The sequence below is a fragment of the Hydra vulgaris genome, chromosome 07 (assembly GCF_038396675.1).
Source record: "Hydra vulgaris chromosome 07, alternate assembly HydraT2T_AEP".
NCBI classification, from domain to species: domain Eukaryota; kingdom Metazoa; phylum Cnidaria; class Hydrozoa; order Anthoathecata; family Hydridae; genus Hydra; species Hydra vulgaris.
In genome coordinates, this window is record NC_088926.1 from 1,552,501 (window position 1) to 1,571,793 (window position 19,293).

A 19,293-nucleotide genomic window follows, 5' to 3' on the forward strand; every position below is an offset into this window, starting at 1 on the left:
GATCAACATTTTGCTTAGAACAATGAATGGTTTAGAACAATGTACTGAATAGCTCAGAAGAATCCACAAAACAAGAGAGCAAAATGGTGCGCATATATTGCTGCATATTTTCACAAAAACAAATTAGATATTGTTAAAAACACTTTCATGTATCTTTAAATGTATGCATGTTAGTTTTTTTTGTTTTTTTTCACTCCAAACAGGGAGCAACCACTATTAAGTTGAGAGTTACTAGAGAAAAAAAGAAAAGAGCAAGGAAACAGTTGACAGAAGACTTAAAAAGTTGTAGGTTGTATGAGTTAGGAAAACATAAGATGGGAGAAAGTTCTAAAGGGTTAAAGTGTGGGGAAAAAAACTAAACAGATAAAAGTTTTTAGAGCATGCAGGGACAGATACAGTAAATGTATGAGACTTGCTGAATGACGAGTCAAGATGAATGAGTGAGAGTGAGTTTTAGTTAATGGAATTAAAAATGATAGCTCCTTTGAGCAGCAACCATGATAGTATTTGTAGAAAAGAGAAGGAGATGCAACTTTATGACAATGGGAGAGAGGCTCAGCAGATAGACCAGGTCCAACTACATTAACAATGAGTTTTTGGACCTTGTCTATTAGAGAAAGAGCATCATCAGAAGAACTAGCCCAAATATGACAACCGCGTTCCATTCAGGGGCAAATAAGAGATTTAAAGATGTAAAGAATGGAATTAGGAGTAAAATGGCGAGTACGATAAAGACGGTTTCCATGAAAGGTTAGTAGTAAAGGAAAATCCAAGAAGACATAAAGAAGAGAACTCAATGAGAGGGTTGCCATTTATTATAATATAGGAATGTCGACAGAATTGGGATAGTTGTTTGCAGTAAACAACTGAGTTTTGTTGGAGTTAAAATTTGCAAGCCACTGCAAGTCCAAATGCTCCAGAAATTGCATTCAAAATGCAATTTCTGGATCTTACCTACATACAAATTGAGCATTCTCACATACAAATTAACAGTCTTCTTTTGTGTAAGGTGAACTTCTATCTCTACTGTCCTACATACACAAAAAGCAGCTTATTATATCTTAATAAAGTTAACAAGAAAAAACAAAAGTTCTGTCTTTTCCAGTGACAAGTCCAGATCTCAACCAAGATCACTTAGTTCTGCTTGAGTCAATTTGTGTTGTGCATAATCTGTTAACAGGATTACTGGATCATTTCATTTGGAAGGATTGTTTTTTTCTCAATTCTTTTATTTCTGCTTCTAACCCTAACCCTAACTCATAATTGTGTGGTGGAGTAGTAACTGGTAAACTATCCGAATGTGAAATAGGTTGAATGGCAGATGGAAGATTTGGATATCTAACAGTTTCAAAGTTAAGATAGCCTTGTAAGAATAAAAAAAACTGTAAAAAGAGAGAATGAGGCAATTATTAAATTATTTAAAAGAAATCAGCTACAAACTGTTTGTACAACAACAAATTAGGCACATACAAACTTTGATAAAAAATACCTAAATATATACAAACTTAACTAATTTCAAAGGTATTGAAACCTTTGAAAAACATAGCTATATATACAAAACTTGAAAAGTATATTTTCAACTTAAACATTTTTTTAAATTTAAATATAATTTTTGTGTATCAAAAGGAAACCTTGCATTGGCTTGAACAGCTCTTTTTAATGATTTGTAGCCGTCACCGCTTTCTGATATTTGAGGATGAGTTCGTTCCTCATAAGTTGATAAAGCTGTTGATGCCTGTCCATTCGTTGATATGACACCCATGCTTGTTGTACTGCGTAAACCAGGTGCTAAAGATACATCATCATCTAGTGCAGGCATAGATTTTGGTCGCTCCATTTTTCCAATAGCACTTGGCATTGATTTAACAACAGATAAAAGGCCAGAACGTTGAACTTGAAAATTTGTAGGTATACCACGTGGACATGATTTCAAAACTTCTACAACTTCTGAATGATCTAGATTGTGAACAACTGAATTGTTGATTTGAATTATTACATCGCCTTGTTGTAAACCTATTATTAAAAAAAAGCTCATTGAATTTGCTATATTCAAAAGTAACTGAAAATAATATAAATACTAATATGAAATAACAACTTCATCATAAAAGCAGAAAATATTACTCTATTAAGTATGTTTAAAAAATCTAAACGGGCAATCCATAATGTCACGCTAAATTTTACTTATAAATAGAAGTTGGACATTATCGGCTCTCTTGCGCAGAGACTTTTAACGTAATATAAGTAATAATTTTGAACTAGAACATTGAATTTAACATCATACATATTCAAATTTATTTACATAGGCACTAGTATATTGCTTGCAAAGAAAAATTTTATTGATGTAAGTGTACTATGTGAGTGCGCTATGTGAGTGTGCTAAGTAAGTGTGTTTTTTAAGTCACAAGTATATTTGCGATTTCATTCAAGAGTTATTTTTAGATAGTCTCATAATATTTTGATCATTGAATTGTAAAAATCTGACCCTAAATTATAATGACCAAGAGTTCTTTTTTTTTTTATTCATAAAAATGGTTTATTAGTAATACTATATAATATTCAAATGATGCAATTCATTAACTTTTTGTCACCACAAGTAACAGTTTATTAACTGCGTTTCAGAAACATATAATAGCACACACTTCCCACCTTACAAGACTGCAACCAACTGCTTATTAAGTTGGGAGAACAGAAAGACTGCAAGCAACCACTTATTAAATTAGGAGCAAAATAGAGAGTTAAAGAGATAAATAAGTGAGCATAAAGGAACAGCTACAGTTGCAGGATACAACCTTACTAAATGACGGAGATTGAGTTTTGGTTGAGCAAGTTGCAAAACACCATATGAAGTGAGGTATGGAGAAGACCAGCATGTAAGACTTTAAAGACCTTTGATATGTAAAACACAATAACCCTGTCTGCTACCATTTAATGAACAATAGAACCCTTAAGTTATAAGGGTTATCAACCTTTAATTAACAAACTTTAAAGATTCAAAGACCTTGCTAATAATAATTTAAAGACCATGTAAATAATAATTTAAAGAACTTGCAAATAATAATTTAAAGACCTCGTTAATTGCTTGTAATTAATGTTTAATTTAATGCTGATGATGCCGCTATTCATTCATACATGTTTTACACATGTACAAATACATGTTTTGAGTTTTTAAAGAAAGATTTATTAAGCTTAGCCTTATAATATTTCTCCTAATATTTTTGACCAGCTGATAAGATTAAATCTTTATTACTTTTATTTGTTAATATCTGCTTAACCAATTATAAGATCTAAAACCTTAATATTAAATAGTTTGATGAAATCATGAATTCTGTAGTAATAGATAAATCTTATGTTATTTTTAAAATAATAAAAAAAAATTTGAAAGTAATTTATTTAATTCATTTTAATAATAACACTATTCAAGTCATTTGTCAAAATTATTTAAAGTATAATAATCTGTATTTTTTATTTTTAAGAACATTAAGTCAATGCTCTTTTCAAAGATCAAACTTTTGATGAAGTTGGTGTTTATCTCAAAAACCCTTGCTTCTCACACGGTCAACTCTATGTTCAAGAACAAGATTGTTTAATAGCTAATTTTGTAAAATTGATGAATATTATTGCAAGGTATGTCATTTAATAAATGCTTCACAAACATTGTTGTATTTACTGATGTACCTAACTATAAACAATTATTGTATTACTATTAAACACCACATTTTTTACAATTAAATAAACCAAAACAAATTTTGTTACTGGAAACCAGTAAATGTTACTAAAAACCCAGTTGTTGTTACTTTAAACCCAGTTGTTACAGATTTTCTGATAGATTTAAAAATTTTTTTAATCTATCAGAAAATAAATTAAATCTTTGAAAATATCAATCACTAATAAAAATTACAGAAAATCTGTTTGCTTTTTTTAATATGACAAACCAGGTTGTTTGATCGTTTGTTTTTTGCATACCTTGGTATGTCATTAAACAAATATTACACAAATAAGGTTGTATTTGTTAATGTTCCTAATTCATAAATTTTTCTTTATTTAAATATGTAAGTATTTTTATGTTTTATTTGATGTGGTAACATAAAGGTATCATATATGCGTAAATATCTGTTAAATGAAGTATTTCTATGTGTGTTATAATGTTACATGCTTATAGTTTGTAAGTGGTTACTATGTTGTTTTCATGGTTTCAAAATATTGTGACTTGGCTTAGTTTACAGCAAGAGTGTTGTCCTTGCTAGCCAAGTTGTGTACTTTGCTATGATGTGACTTGACTTTGTTGAGAACAAGAATGTTGTCCTTACAAAGCAGTGTACTGTTATGATAAAACACTTATGATTTATTACATTAATTTTGTAATATTTTTAATTTTTTTATATAGCTGCAGCTGCTTCTTCTGGTACAACAAGTAAGTTGTTGTACTCACTTATACTTGACTTATTACACTGATTGCTTTTGTTGCACTTTTAATTTTTATATATATAAATTGAATATATATATATATATATATATATATATATATATATATATATATATATATATATATATGTATATATAAATTAGTAAAGAACACTTATCTAACTTTTTTCTTCAACTTTAAGTTTCACCATTGCTGGATCATCAGGAACCAGCTGATAAGATTAAATCTTTATTATTTTTATTTGTTAATATCTGCTTAACCAATTATAAGATCTAAAACCTTTATATTAAATAGTGTGATGAAATCATGAATTCTGTAGTAATAGATAAATCTTATGTTATTTTTAAAATAATAAAGTAACTTTGAAAGTAATCTACTTAATTCATTTTAATAATAACACTATTCAAGTCGTTTGTCAAAATTATTTAAAGCATATTAATCTGTGTTTTTTATTTTTCCTGTTCCTGATGATCCAGCAATGGTGAAACTTCAAGTTGAAGAAAAAAGTTAGATAAGTGTTTTTTACTATTTTATTATTGCTCTGTTCTTTAAGAACATTGAGCACTCTATTTGTAAAATACACTAACATAATTTACATTACCATATCATATGATGTTTCATATATGTATATATATATACATATATATATATATGTTTTTTAAATTTTAAAAACATGCATTACAAAGTCATATCAAAAAAATGTTGCATTTGTAATTGTTCTTAATATAGTTTTTGATAAGTATTCTTATGTTTCATATGATATGGTAATGTGTGTTATTATATGTTGATATGTGTTATATAAGTTTTATGTGTCATAAATGTGTTACATTTGAAGTGCTTTTATATGAATCTTGTTAGTAGTTAAAAAGTATAGAATAAACTCTTGATAACCCAAACTCAAACTCTTGATAACCCTTAATAACTCAAACTATTTTTAAAATTCTAGTTAAGCCTTTATTTATGGATTGTACTCCTCAATAACTAAAAAATTATCTAACAAGCTATTTTCTTGGTCCCTTGGAGGTTTGAGTTATTGAGTGTTTACTGTAATATGTTATGCTATTTTTTAATTTTGTGATGTTATTGTTGTAATGTTTTGTGTTGATAGGTTACTTGGCTTACCTTCACTACAGTGTCTTTAGTTGAAAATGATTCATTACTGAAACTGACTACATATAATAATTCACTAAAAGCCAAGGATTATTCAGGGTATGGAAAGCCAAGGATTCAGTTTTCAAATAAAAGCATGAAGATTTATCTTATTGTGATTATTTATTTTTAGAACTTTTTACTTTAGGCATTTAAAATTTTTATTTTTTTTTATTTTTTAAAAAGAGTTTATTATCCTAAATTGCAACAATAAATCTTGAAACTTTCATAAAAGAAAAACATCTAACAGAATAAGTTTCTTATTTGTTATTTATTTAGTCACATTTTTGATTTTTCAAATAAACAGGGTACACATCTAGTGTGTCTAGAGTTTTTTAAATATTACAGCCACAGATGCCATTGTCCAACAGGCAGAAAAAAGCAGGAGTGATTTAGATGTCTAACAATGGATTAACCTACTTCTTTGGAATAATAATAAAAAAGTGGTCATTAGATTTAAGAGTTATACAACTTAATTCATTCATCAACTATATTTTCAATATATAATATATATTTAAACTATATGTTTAATCATCTATATATTCAATTATCAACTATATTCACTTATATAGTAAAAATGTGTTTTTGTGTTGGTTTTGTGTGTGGTTTTTTTTTTTGTTACATTTATGAAAAATTCTTTGCCAAAAAAATATTACTGTAGTGAAGGCATATACATAAAAACATATAAGCATGCATTTAATTTAAATAAAAACATTTTAATCTAGAAGAAAATGTAAATAAAAATACATTTTAAGAGAATAAGAAAAAAAATTCAATTAATTATAATACATAATTCTAGAAATTTCCTCAGAATTTCAACATTTAACATTTAATATATTTTAATATAAAGGTTTGACTGGGAATTTCAATCAAACATAATCTGTAAAAAATTTGAACACTAAATTTGACCATTGACCTAATCTGCTTGAATCACCTTAACACCTTTGCTGATCAACTAAATCTGTTTAAACTCACCTTGACACCTTCGCTGATCAACTAAGTCTTTAACACGCTGACCATAAGGTGAATCAGCAATTGTAAAACCAAACCCATTTGGACCGCGAACTACTGGAACAACAATATACTGTGGAGGACCACTTCGAAATGCAACAGGGGTAGCTAAAACAAAATCAATGTCAAGATATAATAATAGAAAAAGTTTCTATTTAAATTTAATTGATTTTTGAAACTGTAGATAACTTTTAACTTTTAATTTTATGTTCCTGAAACAAAACAACAACACAAAAAACAATCAACACACAAAAAAAAATTTTAAAAAAAACTAAAATTATAATAAAACTAAAATTTAATAAAATTTGATTTTTATAAAAAATTAAAAAAGATATCATTTAAATATGAAGTTATAAAAATTAATTAAACATTTTTCTTAAATTTTGTATAACTTATGAGAACATTTTATATAAATGCAACATTAAATATCTGCAATTTCTTATTATATATTTGAAATGTCTTAAATTTATATCATAAAATTGTAATGCCTTAATTATTAAATACAATTTAATATAAGCTTTAACTCAAAACAAATCAACATATAGTATGATGTCATACCAGCCCCAGAGCGACTTCCGCCACCATCTGATAAATAACCAGAATTATTGTCATATCGCATGCTCTTTTCATTGAGCTGGTTACCATCCAACATACTTTTATTACCATTCTGTAACTGACTTATACCACTGGTCAACTTTTGTACTTCAGGACCTTCTGAATTAAAAGGAAGTTCATAACCACGAACAAGATCCATTTCAACAGTTTCACCAACCTGTTTTAAAAATTAAAATTTTTTAATAACTCATAAATAACTTCTGAGTTCTTAAAAAAAAAAACATTTTTTGTCTTGATGTACAATTTTTTGTCTTGATGTACAACTTTTTACAACATTGAAACAATATCATGCAACTGTTTAAATGTTGAAACAAACTTGTACAATTAACTTGTTTTTTTCTAAATACAATAAAACCCTTTAAGTTGCTTACCCTGGTTCCTTGAAGAAATCGTATTATATCAGAGTGTGTCCAGTTAAGAACATTTCTACCATTTAGTCGCATAATGATATCCCCTGTACGCAAATGACCATCTAAATCTGCAGTTCCACCCCGAACAATATTGTTAACTTGGAGTACTTCACCAGGTTGCTCACCACCTATAATTGTAAAGCCAAATCCTTTTGCACCTTTGCGTAACAACACACGAAATGTTTCTCCTTGTAGTTTGGATGTATCAATAATTAAATTTTTTCTTCCAACTTCTCTATAATTCAAATTTTTATAAAAAATACAATAATCAAGATTCAAGGGATCAAATCACCCACCAGTTGCCCACCAGTATTTTCAAAACAATCCACATTTAAATCAAAAATCTTCCATCTTTTATATAGATTAGAAAAACACTTAGGAGATAAAAACAACAACCAACTTTTAGAGATAACAGAAAATAATCAAAACTTTGTTTACTAAATAGACATTAATTAATCAACAAACAAAAAAGATAAAATTTTAACGATAAAGATGTTATTTTTGCTATAAAATTAACTGGGTTGTAACAAGTTATAAAAATATTTAAAAAATAAAAATTTGTGACTTATGTGATTTGTGAGTATGATTTATACAACCCTTGGAATTAGGGTTGGCATTTGGCAATGCCGACCTAAAAGTGTTTGAGGTCGACAAAAAATTGCCGACCTCATTTCTATATTTTATGGTAACACCTTTGTATCAAATAATTTTTGCCAACCTGATGCTGACCTCTAAAAGATTTAGGTCGGGAAATTATTGCCGACCTCATTTTTCCTAATTCTGAGGGTTGCTTATGAGATATTTTTTGTATATTTTACATTTGGATAAAAAATAATTTTGATAAAACTTCTAAAAACAATAAAATCATAAGATGATGTTTTTAAAAAATACCTGGAATTGTCAATCTTCCCATTTTTTTGAGGAAAATCTGGTTTTTCATATTGTGTCTTTCTATTCACATGGCTATAATAAAAGTAAACAGTGTTAAAACACCTAAATAGTAGAATTTAGGAAAACGAAGCAAGAAAAACGCCAGCAAAGAGATTGCGTTAGTGAGAAAAATATCAGCAAAGATTCTAAAAACTTACTTGCATTAATTATTCCAAAATTGTCTTTTCATTATAAAAAAAGACAGAGTATCTTTATATCTCACATAAAACAGAGTACCTATAAATCATACTAACAAACTCCAGCAACTATAAATCACGCTAACAAGCTCCAATAACTATAAATCACGCTAACAATCTCCAGTAACTATAAATCATACTAACAAGCTCCAGCAACTATAAATCATACTAACAAGCTCCAGTAACTATAAATCACTAATACTCTTTCAGCTTCTAATTAGAAAAATCAACAATTTTGTTTTTGTAATTTTTTTGGTAATTTAAAATATATTTCAAGCAGTTTTTAATGGTATTAAAGAAAAATTACGTCTAAAAAAATAAACTGTTTGCAATGTGAAAACTGATGTAAACCACAAAGCCTGGCAAAAAGACTGCTATTTTCTTCTTTTTGTAAATATTCAATATATGTAAATACTTTGTAAATATTTTAAGTATGTAAATTTTTATTTATACATTTTGGTATTGTAGGAATATTTAAATGGTAAATTATATATAATAACAATTATTTATTGCTAAAATTTAACAAAATAACAATTAGAATAATTTATAACAAAAATTTTTATGTCAATAATGTTAAACCAGAGTGTGTAATAAGCACATTCTATATCAGCAGGTGACTTTATATTCGCTTTAAACGTGGTAGTGGTGTAGTGGTAGAGCGTTCGCTTCATAAGCGAGAAGTTCTGAGTTCGATCCCCACCACGTCCCTGGTAGTACCGCGCTCAACTTGTTTCTCCGCGCAGTGGCCTTGTTCGTGTTATGGAGTTATTGAGTTGAGAGAGGGTTATACCACAAATAAGTAGCCTCCTCGTCTGTAGTAGCCTTCTCTAACTTGAGGAGGTGAATTAACAAAAAATATATATATATCTAATCACTTTTATGAATACTTTAACTGATGTAGATAGCACGATAGATGGAGGAAGGTGATTCAGTGTCTATTAAGAATAATTTCTCTCTTAATGATCAACATTATTTTATTATTTCTTTTTTGAATTGAATGGAATTTCTTCTGTATGTAGATTGTTCCATAAACTCTTCAGGTTTTATTATTATTTTTGACGTAGATGTACACCACTTAACATGGATTTAAACCAAGGACAATTTTGAAGGACTCAATTAAATCTCCTTTAGCATATGAGTTTCTAATGATGTAACTTTTTTAACCTTGATTCATAGCTTAGATGTAAGAAGCTTTTTGTTCAAGTTGCTCTTCTTTGAACTTTTTAAAGAGCTGATATATCAGATTTCTTTGATGGATTCCAGATCGGTGCTGCATACTTGAGAAGGGGTCAGACAAAGGCTTAACACGATCTTTTAGCAATTGAGATAATGTAGAATTCAAAAGTGTGTTTAATTAAACCTAGTATTCTGTTAGCTCTGTTGACGCATTAACTGGCTGTATTTTCCATCAGTAGATGTCATAGCACTTATGTCTTTTTCTAAATCGGAGACTTCAACTTGAATTCAATTCAAATGTTATGATCATAGTCTAAGATCTTTGTTCAAGTTGCTTTTCTTTAAACTTTTTCAAGAGCTGATATCATATTTCTTTGATGGATTCCAGATCGGTGCTTCAGTATACTCTCTTTTTTTATTACATTTACCAAAATGCATTATTTTTTATTTACTTACATTAAGTTTCATTTTCCATACGTGACACTATCTGGCTGTTTTATCTATATCACTTTGTAATTCATTTCTTAGTGCCTCGAAGAGAAAGCAAGAGTATTACTATAATCAGCCTATATTTTTTACTATGTGGAAAAGTTGATAAGGAAGGTCATTTATAAATATTGCGAATAAAAGCAGTCCAAGTACTGATCCTTGTATTACACCACTTCTAATTGGACACCAGTCAGACTGGTTTTCACCAAGAACTACTCAATGTTATCTGTTACTTAAGAATGATTTTATCCATGCAGCAAATTTATTATTAAAACCACTTGATTCAATTTTATGAATAACATGTTTATGCGAAAGTGTCGAATGCTTTCTCGAAATCAGTAAATAGTAATAAGGTCAACTGATTGTTTGTTATGTAAAGCTGTACATACTGAGTCTTGACACTCTAGTAAACTTGTGACACAACTCTTTTTGGCACCAAACCATGCTGTTGCGGCATGATAAGCTTACTTTTTATTAGATGCTCCATCACGGAGTCACAGATTATACTTTCCATTATTAAATTATGACAGATGTGAGCAAAATTGGCCTCTAATTACATGCAATAAGTCAACTACCGCTTTTGTGTAGGGGCGTAACGTTTACTTGGCTTCATTGCCTCGATAATGAACTTGAACTAAAACTTTTCATGAAAATTAATTTTAGTGGAATACAAAATGACATTGCACAGTTTTTTAGAACATATGGACTTAAGCCATCAATTCCGATTGATTTGTGAATATCTAACTTTTTTGGTTTTTGTAATATTGTGGTTTTACAAAAAGGAAGATATGCTTTATTGTTCACTTGACTAATGGAACAGTTCTCAAATTCAAGAAGTTCATTATTTATATTATTTCTGAAAAATGAATGGAAGAGTTCATTAAATATAGTAGCTATTGTCATTTTGTTGGTGTTTAAATTGCTGTGTTTGTCTTGTAACGAATTGACACGAATTTGAGTAGTTATGACCAATTCATACTGCCTATATATAAGCTTCGATTCTCGTTATCACCTTTAGCATAGTTGTGACAGTGGTTAGAAAAATAATGAAAAGTTTGATTATTTTGAGTCTTATATTCCCATATTATACTACAATGTCCATTTGTAATATTCCCAAGCATTGGTCCTGTATATGTCTCTGGTATTCGTTCTCGCATTTCAGTAAATACCAGATTGATTGTTGTCAAATTTCCAGTACTTTTATACCATGTATTGAAACTTACGTGTTGAATAAAATGACAATCATTTACAGTATTGATAAAATTTGATTTGTTTTCGAGTTTTGAGTTTTGTTTTGAATGGTTGAATCAGCATAATTGAAGTGGCCTGCAATCATTAGCCCATCAAATTTTTTAGACAAGAGATAGCGATTAGCTTCATAGAAAGATTCATAAATTTTATTGTCTCTCATAGTGGTTAGAGAAGTGCTAAGGTTGTCCTGTTCTTCGAGAATCATTGACCTATATATACATCCAGCAGCAGCTTTTCTTTGCCAATTGATAAACAGCACCACTGTTGCACGACACAGTCATCATTTAGTATCCCATTATTTGTTTCAATACTAGTATATTTTGAATTAACATACATGTCTACTCCACCCCTGCAACTAGCTCGATGTTTTCTAAATAACTTTTAGTTGGTAATATAAGGAACATATGTTTCTGTAAACCATATTTCTGTGATGAAAATGTCAAATTTGTGATAAAGGACGATTGTGCAAAGCTTTTGCATTTTATTGTTTAAGGATGATGCATTGGTATAATAACAGTTCAATAAAATTGGAGCTGAGTAACAAGTTGATTTAGACGATGAAGCTCTGTTTAATGGTGGCAAATTTGAACGCATCTGAACGCAATTTGAACGCATTTGAATGCAAGATTTTTGAACTACTGATTGATATTAGTTTAACTTCCTTAAGGGCTAACTTTGATTAGTGAACCTCCTTTTATAATGAATTTAAATTTGCTTATTTCATTCAATCCTTTTAATTTGTTGTTTTTATCATTTCTCTGTACTGCAAGTTTTTTCTTATTTTCTCACTCCATTGGAGATAAATCTGCGCTAATATATACTTGTTTATAGCTTTCTTTGTTTCTTACTCTTCTTGCCAAATTTAATGCGTTGGAACAATCTATCTTATTGTCAAATTCTACTAGAATCAGAGTTGGTCTGTTCTCTATTTAGTTTAAATTTAGATTTTTGAATTGAATTACTCTCCTTATTCTTTCAGTGTTTACTCCTATTGATTCAAGTAAAATTTGTGTTTTATCGATACTAATGAACATAATTTATGAACGTAAACTATGAACATAATTTATGAACATAAATTATGTTTACAAATATCTTACTGGTAACTAATAAAATACAGGACTCGGCTGGAGTAAATGAGTGCGAGAGCGGGGAAAAGCTCTCCTAAAATGAACATGGCAATACATGTGAGCTGCTCCTCTAAACAGCTTCTTACAAGAGCTTTTGGTTTTAGCACGAGCTATCTGTTTATTCATTGAAAATATCGCTTGTTAAATGCAAAATTTGGTTTTATACTTGTTACAAACATTTGCTTGTAATGTTAATGTTACTAGAATATATACATAAAAAGTATCATTTATTGCGCTGTTTAAAAATTCTTAAGATAAGCGCTGTCTTTAGGTTTTCACATAAGCTATCCATTTATTTATTAACAAAATTACTTATTTGATAAAAATTTTGGCAAAAGCTATAAAAGTTTTTACTGCTTATGAAAAATGTTTTTTATTTTCTTACTTTAATAGAATGCAGACATTTTAAGAATTATTACAACAATTAAAAATTCTATAATAAAAGTGAATAATGTATTAAAGTAATTAATATATAAAATATATAATTAATTACAAGTTAGGAAAAATTTTTCAGAAAACTTAAACAGCATCCTTTTGTTTTTGGAACTATATCTTTGTATAATGAAAGTTTAAGAAAATATTGTAAACTTTCAAACTTATTGCATGGTCTAGCAATTAAAAGAAACAATAATATTGAACAAAAAAACTTTTTAATTTTTTTTCTTTAGATTTTTTAAATTAAAAAAAAAAAAAAAAAAAAAGGTTTAAAAATACTAGACTACTAAATATCAGGGTCAGAATTTTTTATCGATTCTGATATGGAAAAAAAAAATTTTTAAGAAAATTTATATATATATATATATATATATATATATATATAAAATATATAATGAAAATATGTGTAATATATAAAAATATATATTTATTACTCTATATAGTAAGTTCCATATTTTGGATCATCAACCTTCTCCCAACCCGGAGGTAAACCTAAAAGGAAAATGTTTGTATTAATCTTCTTTTTCTGAAATTTTTTTTATAAAATGAAAATAAGATAAAAATAAATAAGACAAACTTTCTTCAGGAGGCAACACTGAAGGTCGTGATGGTGGCTTTACTTTTCTTGGGTCTTCCCACTGAGTGCGACCAGAATTATGGCTATGAAACAAAAAAGAAAAGAAAAATTACAAGAATTAAAATCAGTTAAAAAAGTAAATGCATAACAAGTTTATATGCTAAAAGTTTATGAAAGCTATGAATACAATGATCAAAATTAATTACATCTACACAAATAAATTATTTTTTTTACAGATTTGGCAGTGGTGCAGTAATATTTGGTGTAGTAACAGCAGATTTGGTGCTAAAAAAATGATGTATTTAAACCTGAGGCTCCTGAAGTACAGGGTTATTGAAAATATCTACAGCCAATTTTTATTTCACAATGGTGTAAAGATTTTTCAGTATGGGATGAGTTTTTTTTTTCATTTTAAGGGTGTGTGTCATTTGTTCATTATGAAGAGGTGTATAGTCTTGATTATAAAATTCTCTTGTTTTATTATGTGTGTTATTTTTTTCATTTGCTACTTTTTAATTGTAAAGAAGTGAATGTTTTTCCTATGCAGGGGTGCATCATGACATACAGAGGGGCATCATGAATCAGAGTCTATTTTTTTTTTCTATACTTTATTTCTTTTTTATAAACTTACATTAAAAGGCTACAAAACACAGCAAAAAATAGAAAATAAAAAAAATAGAAAGAAAAAGGAAAAAAAAAGAACATAAAATGTAAAAAAAAATCTTACTCGACAAAATACATCTCGCCATCTTTTGTGTAAGCAATCTCCCAGTTAATTGGTAATGGATCTTTTAAATCATCTTTCTTTTCCTCGGTTTTATGGCTAAAACATTTTTAAAATATTTAAAAGTCATGAAAAAAACACAAAACATCAGGGTTTAATTTAGTGGTTGGACTTTTGTGCCAATGCTCAACCACTAAAATAAAATCAGAAATATTGATCCACAAGTGTTAACCATGTTTAAGTCCTTGCTGTATTTTTGTAATGTCTAGTTTAATCAGAGGCCAGGATGAAAGTTGAATGTAAAGCCTATGACACAACAAAAGGCTCCAGTCATATATCAAATAGTATACTATAGACTGAGCCACTGAGCAAAGAATATTCAGAAGTAAGATCAATCTTATAAGTGACTAGTGTGAAGGACATGACGATGTGTGAAGGACATGACGATGTGACTAGTGTGAAGGGATGTAAACCTATACAGTCATATCTCAGAGTCTAAAATATATTAAATACCTACCCATGGAAAAAAATCTGACACTAAGACATCTGAGGTGCACAGACCTGAAACTGGCATTCCATACTGTGGCGACTCATATTGGCGATTCCATACTGTGGCGACTGTAAACCTATACAGTCATATCTCAGAGTCTAAAATATATTAAATACCTACCCATGGAAAAAAATCTATGACACTAGGACACCTGAGGTGCACAGACCTGAAACTGGCATTCCATACTGTGGCGACTCAGATTGTGTTTTGTTTATACATATAGAGGGTACTTGAAATGGTAAAACAAATGGTATAAATGTGATGCTTAAAATGGCAAAACAAAGGGAAGAAAGAGATAAAAAGCCTCTGAGAAACGTAGATGCATATAAGAAGAAAAAAAAAATAAAGAAAAAGTTGTAAGTAGCATATCATACAGTTTAGTGTTAAAAAGTCAATGCCTTATGATCCATTAAAAATAAATAGAAAAATTAGATATAGAATCCAGTGAGAAACATTCCATCTCAAAGAGAAAAGTACTCTACAAATGTTTCATATCTTTTTGTAAAAAAGGAATCAGATGGTCTAAGAGTATGGAGTTCATAACTGATTGTGCTACACATGCAATAATGATTTACAGTAAACTTTTTATTTAAACAACTTAAACAAATATGATAAAAAATATAAATACATTAATAATTTAAAATACACGTAATTACAATAATGTGTATAAATAAAGCACAAGAAAAATAATAATTATTATTATATATATTATTTTATTTTTTTAGCTGAGTAACAAAATACAAAAACTACACTTTTTAGCTGAGGCAATTTAACAAAATACAAAAAGATCTGAGCAAAAACCATGCAATGTGTCAAGTATATGTATACACACACATATGCACATATCAGTGCTTGCAATAAATAAAATTGCCCAGCATGTTTTTTGGCACTCACAATATTGTAATATGTCAATAAACGTGATTATGCGCGCTCAAGATGTTATACTACAAAGATGTTATATCTATTGGTTATATAATGTTCTTTTATTGACAAATGTTTTGAAGTAGAATCTGCAACAGTGCACTCATGACACTATACTAATGAAGTAGCTTTTTATACTTTCTAACTTCTTGTATAACGTTTGTATTGATTGCAATATTTATTTATTTTTTACTATTTATGATATGAATAATATCGACCAACAAACAAAGCTTGTTCAAAATTAAAATCTGTAACTATAAGAATAACAATGCTGTATTTCAAAGATAACAATTTATTATTACCTTTGAGGTAATACTTTGAGGGTTTCTCGCCCTCACATCTTATTGGAGTATATTGAGATGCTTTTTTTGAATGTCTTTGAATTGTGTGGTTTGTCACTAAGTCTGTTCCATCAATAAACTATAATGCAGCTTGCCATACCAAGCCTTTATTATTTGTCAAAATAACTTTGCAGTATACTTTAATTATATATCTTTAAATAGGTTTTAAAATATTTAGATAATACTTTAAAACCTATACTTTATAGAAAATTGAATTTATAAAATTTCTATCATGAATCTTTATTATAAATGATGTATGGAATGTTACAAACAATAAATGAAATAAATCTTAGACATTTTTACAAAAATAAAAACATTCTGAAGTTTTAATCTTTTATAGTAATTTTCTATTCACACTGCGAATGTGTAGTAATTTTCTATTTGCATTTCATTTGTACATACTTTTATTCAAATTGTGTTTCCAAGTGCGCTTGGTTAAAATAGTAAGCATTCCATTCTAGAAATTAGTTGTAACAACTTCAAATTGTTAATTCATTATGTTAGTGCAAAATAGAAACCCACATTCTTTATTAAAGCAAGTGACATTATATATCAACTAAACAACTTATTATTTTCTCCCTCTCAAACTCTTAAAGAAACGCGACTTTATACTCTCATTAAAAATTGAATGACTGTTGCTTATTGTGTCTAAAAGTTTTGAATATTCCATCTACAGGTGTGTTTTATGTTAAGGGAGCAATGCCAACCGCTTTATCACAAGCCCTGCATATATACACACATACACATACATTTGAATTGTATATATTTATACATATTTATGCAATATAAAAATTAATACAAAAAAAAATATGGCAAATATTAAAATATCAAATTTATATATCAATATTACAAATAATATAATAATTAACTTTTATATAATTTATATAATATTTAACTGCAAAAAAGAAATCCTGAAAATCTAAAGGGGAAAAGAGAACAAAAAAAAGCAAAATTTATACTTTATTTATTCCAATGAATTATAAATATATTAAATGAAAACTTACTTAATATAATTAAATATAACTTACACTTTTTGTTTTCGTATGGTTCCAGTACCTGGTGTCATTGGAGTTTTTGGTGGCTTAGGAGTACCATAATAGTTGCCTTCATAAAAACCACTTTCAAGAAGACGACCAGAACGTTCAAGCTCTAGATATGCATTAACAGAAAGAAACTCATAATCAACGCCAGGGACTTCTCCATCACGAGGGCTTCTTGTCGTACCTAAAATGAACTTTATTAATTTTGCTTTCTTAATTTTTTTGTTGTGGTCAAAATATCAACAAAAAAAATATAACTGTAACATATGATTATGTATATATATTATATATATATATATATATATATATATATATATATATATATTATATATATATATATATATATATATATATATATATACATATATATGTAAATTATGTGAGTGTATTTTACAAGTAGAGTGCTCAATGTTCTTAAAGAACAAAACAATTATAGTGCTCAATGTTCTTAAAGAACAGAGCAATATATATATATATATATATATATATATATATATATATATATATATATATATATATATATATATATATATATATATATATATATATATATATATATATATATATACAATTAATAAATTTCATTAATATCATATACTTTGCTCACTTTAATTGACAAACGAAGTTTTCCAGAGCAAAAAATTGAAAAAGACTAATATAGACTAAAATATAATAACAAACACAAAAAAATATAATAACAAACACAAAAAAATATAATAACAAACACAAAAAAATAGACAGATAAGTTAAAGCAACATAAATATTTGGGATAAATACGATAATCTTTTTTAATAGAATTTTAAAAGTATTTTTTTAAATACTATTAAAAAATACTTTTAGTATTTTTTATATTTTTTATATATAGTAATTAGTATTGTAGTATTGTTAATACAACATTAGTATTTTCAATGTTATTGTTGCAGTGTTTCTACTTGTCCAGTAGTTACCAGGAGTTTCTTTTTAACACATTTTTAATACTAAAAAACAAAAAACTTACAAGGTACTGTGCGCATATAAAGATTATCTCGAATTGTTTGTTGAAGTTCATGGTCAATGGATCCCTTAGAAAACCTCGTCCCAAGATATTTTCTTAAATCTCTACTAATTCCAAAACCTGGAAATTATGGTAGTTTTAGTATTAAAGTAAAATAAACAAATTTTATATTCTAAATTTAAATAATAAATATAATATAAAAGTCTGTTTTACATTTTAAACTTAGACTATTTTTCCTACTTTTAAAACAGGAAAAAAGTACAAAAATGTTGACCTGAAATAACCGAAGTGATTCTTAGTATATTGCCACTATTTCTGATTAATGAAATGCCATCACTTTGTGTGTAACCTGCAATATGGGTTCCATTGATTTCAAGAATTATCTCACCAGGAGTCAATCTTCCTGTTTTGTATAAAACTTTATCTAAAAAAATGTTAAAAAATGAATTAAAAATTAAAAAAAAAAAAGAATATTTTAGCAGGTGAACTATTATGATGAAAAACTTTTTTCCTACATTATTAATAAGCTTTTAATGCTAATTTTTTATAATCATTTGGTTTATTTATTTTTTATTTGTTGTTTTTTCATTGCAAAATAAAATTTATTCATATAGTTTCTATATTTTTATTTAATTTTTGATTGCGATTCATTTTAACTCATCATTTAGAGTTGTCAACACAAAAGTCAAACATAAAAAAAAAGAACTTTGTAATTAATGATGACCATTTAAATCACATAAAAAGAAACAAAATTATTAAGTTAAAAAAAATATTTATTATCTAAAAAAATATTAAAATTTATGAAAATATACACAACTTTAAAACAAATAAACATTCTTAACAAATATAAAAAACCCATTAATTTTTAAATAATAACAATACTCTAGTATAATTATTACTAACAATTACTAAATTAATTACTAAATATTACTA

General features: G+C 27.6%; 1 protein-coding gene across 2 annotated transcripts in view; it reads right to left on the reverse strand.

Moving 5' to 3' along the window:
* LOC100202589 (membrane-associated guanylate kinase, WW and PDZ domain-containing protein 1) overlaps positions 1-19,293 on the reverse strand; it is a 31,287-nt gene that overhangs the window by 8,726 nt on the left and 3,268 nt on the right. For both annotated transcript variants that reach the window (XM_065800775.1, XM_065800774.1), the window contains exons 2-12: positions 18,635-18,784; positions 18,364-18,480; positions 17,355-17,550; positions 14,518-14,613; positions 13,791-13,873; positions 13,648-13,705; positions 8,500-8,571; positions 7,570-7,843; positions 7,142-7,355; positions 6,548-6,691; positions 1,632-2,013 (exon numbers count right to left, since the gene is read on the reverse strand). In XM_065800775.1, the coding sequence (XP_065656847.1) occupies positions 1,632-2,013; positions 6,548-6,691; positions 7,142-7,355; positions 7,570-7,843; positions 8,500-8,571; positions 13,648-13,705; positions 13,791-13,873; positions 14,518-14,613; positions 17,355-17,550; positions 18,364-18,480; positions 18,635-18,784 (1,786 nt within the window). The remainder of the gene's footprint in view (positions 1-1,631; positions 2,014-6,547; positions 6,692-7,141; positions 7,356-7,569; positions 7,844-8,499; positions 8,572-13,647; positions 13,706-13,790; positions 13,874-14,517; positions 14,614-17,354; positions 17,551-18,363; positions 18,481-18,634; positions 18,785-19,293) is intronic.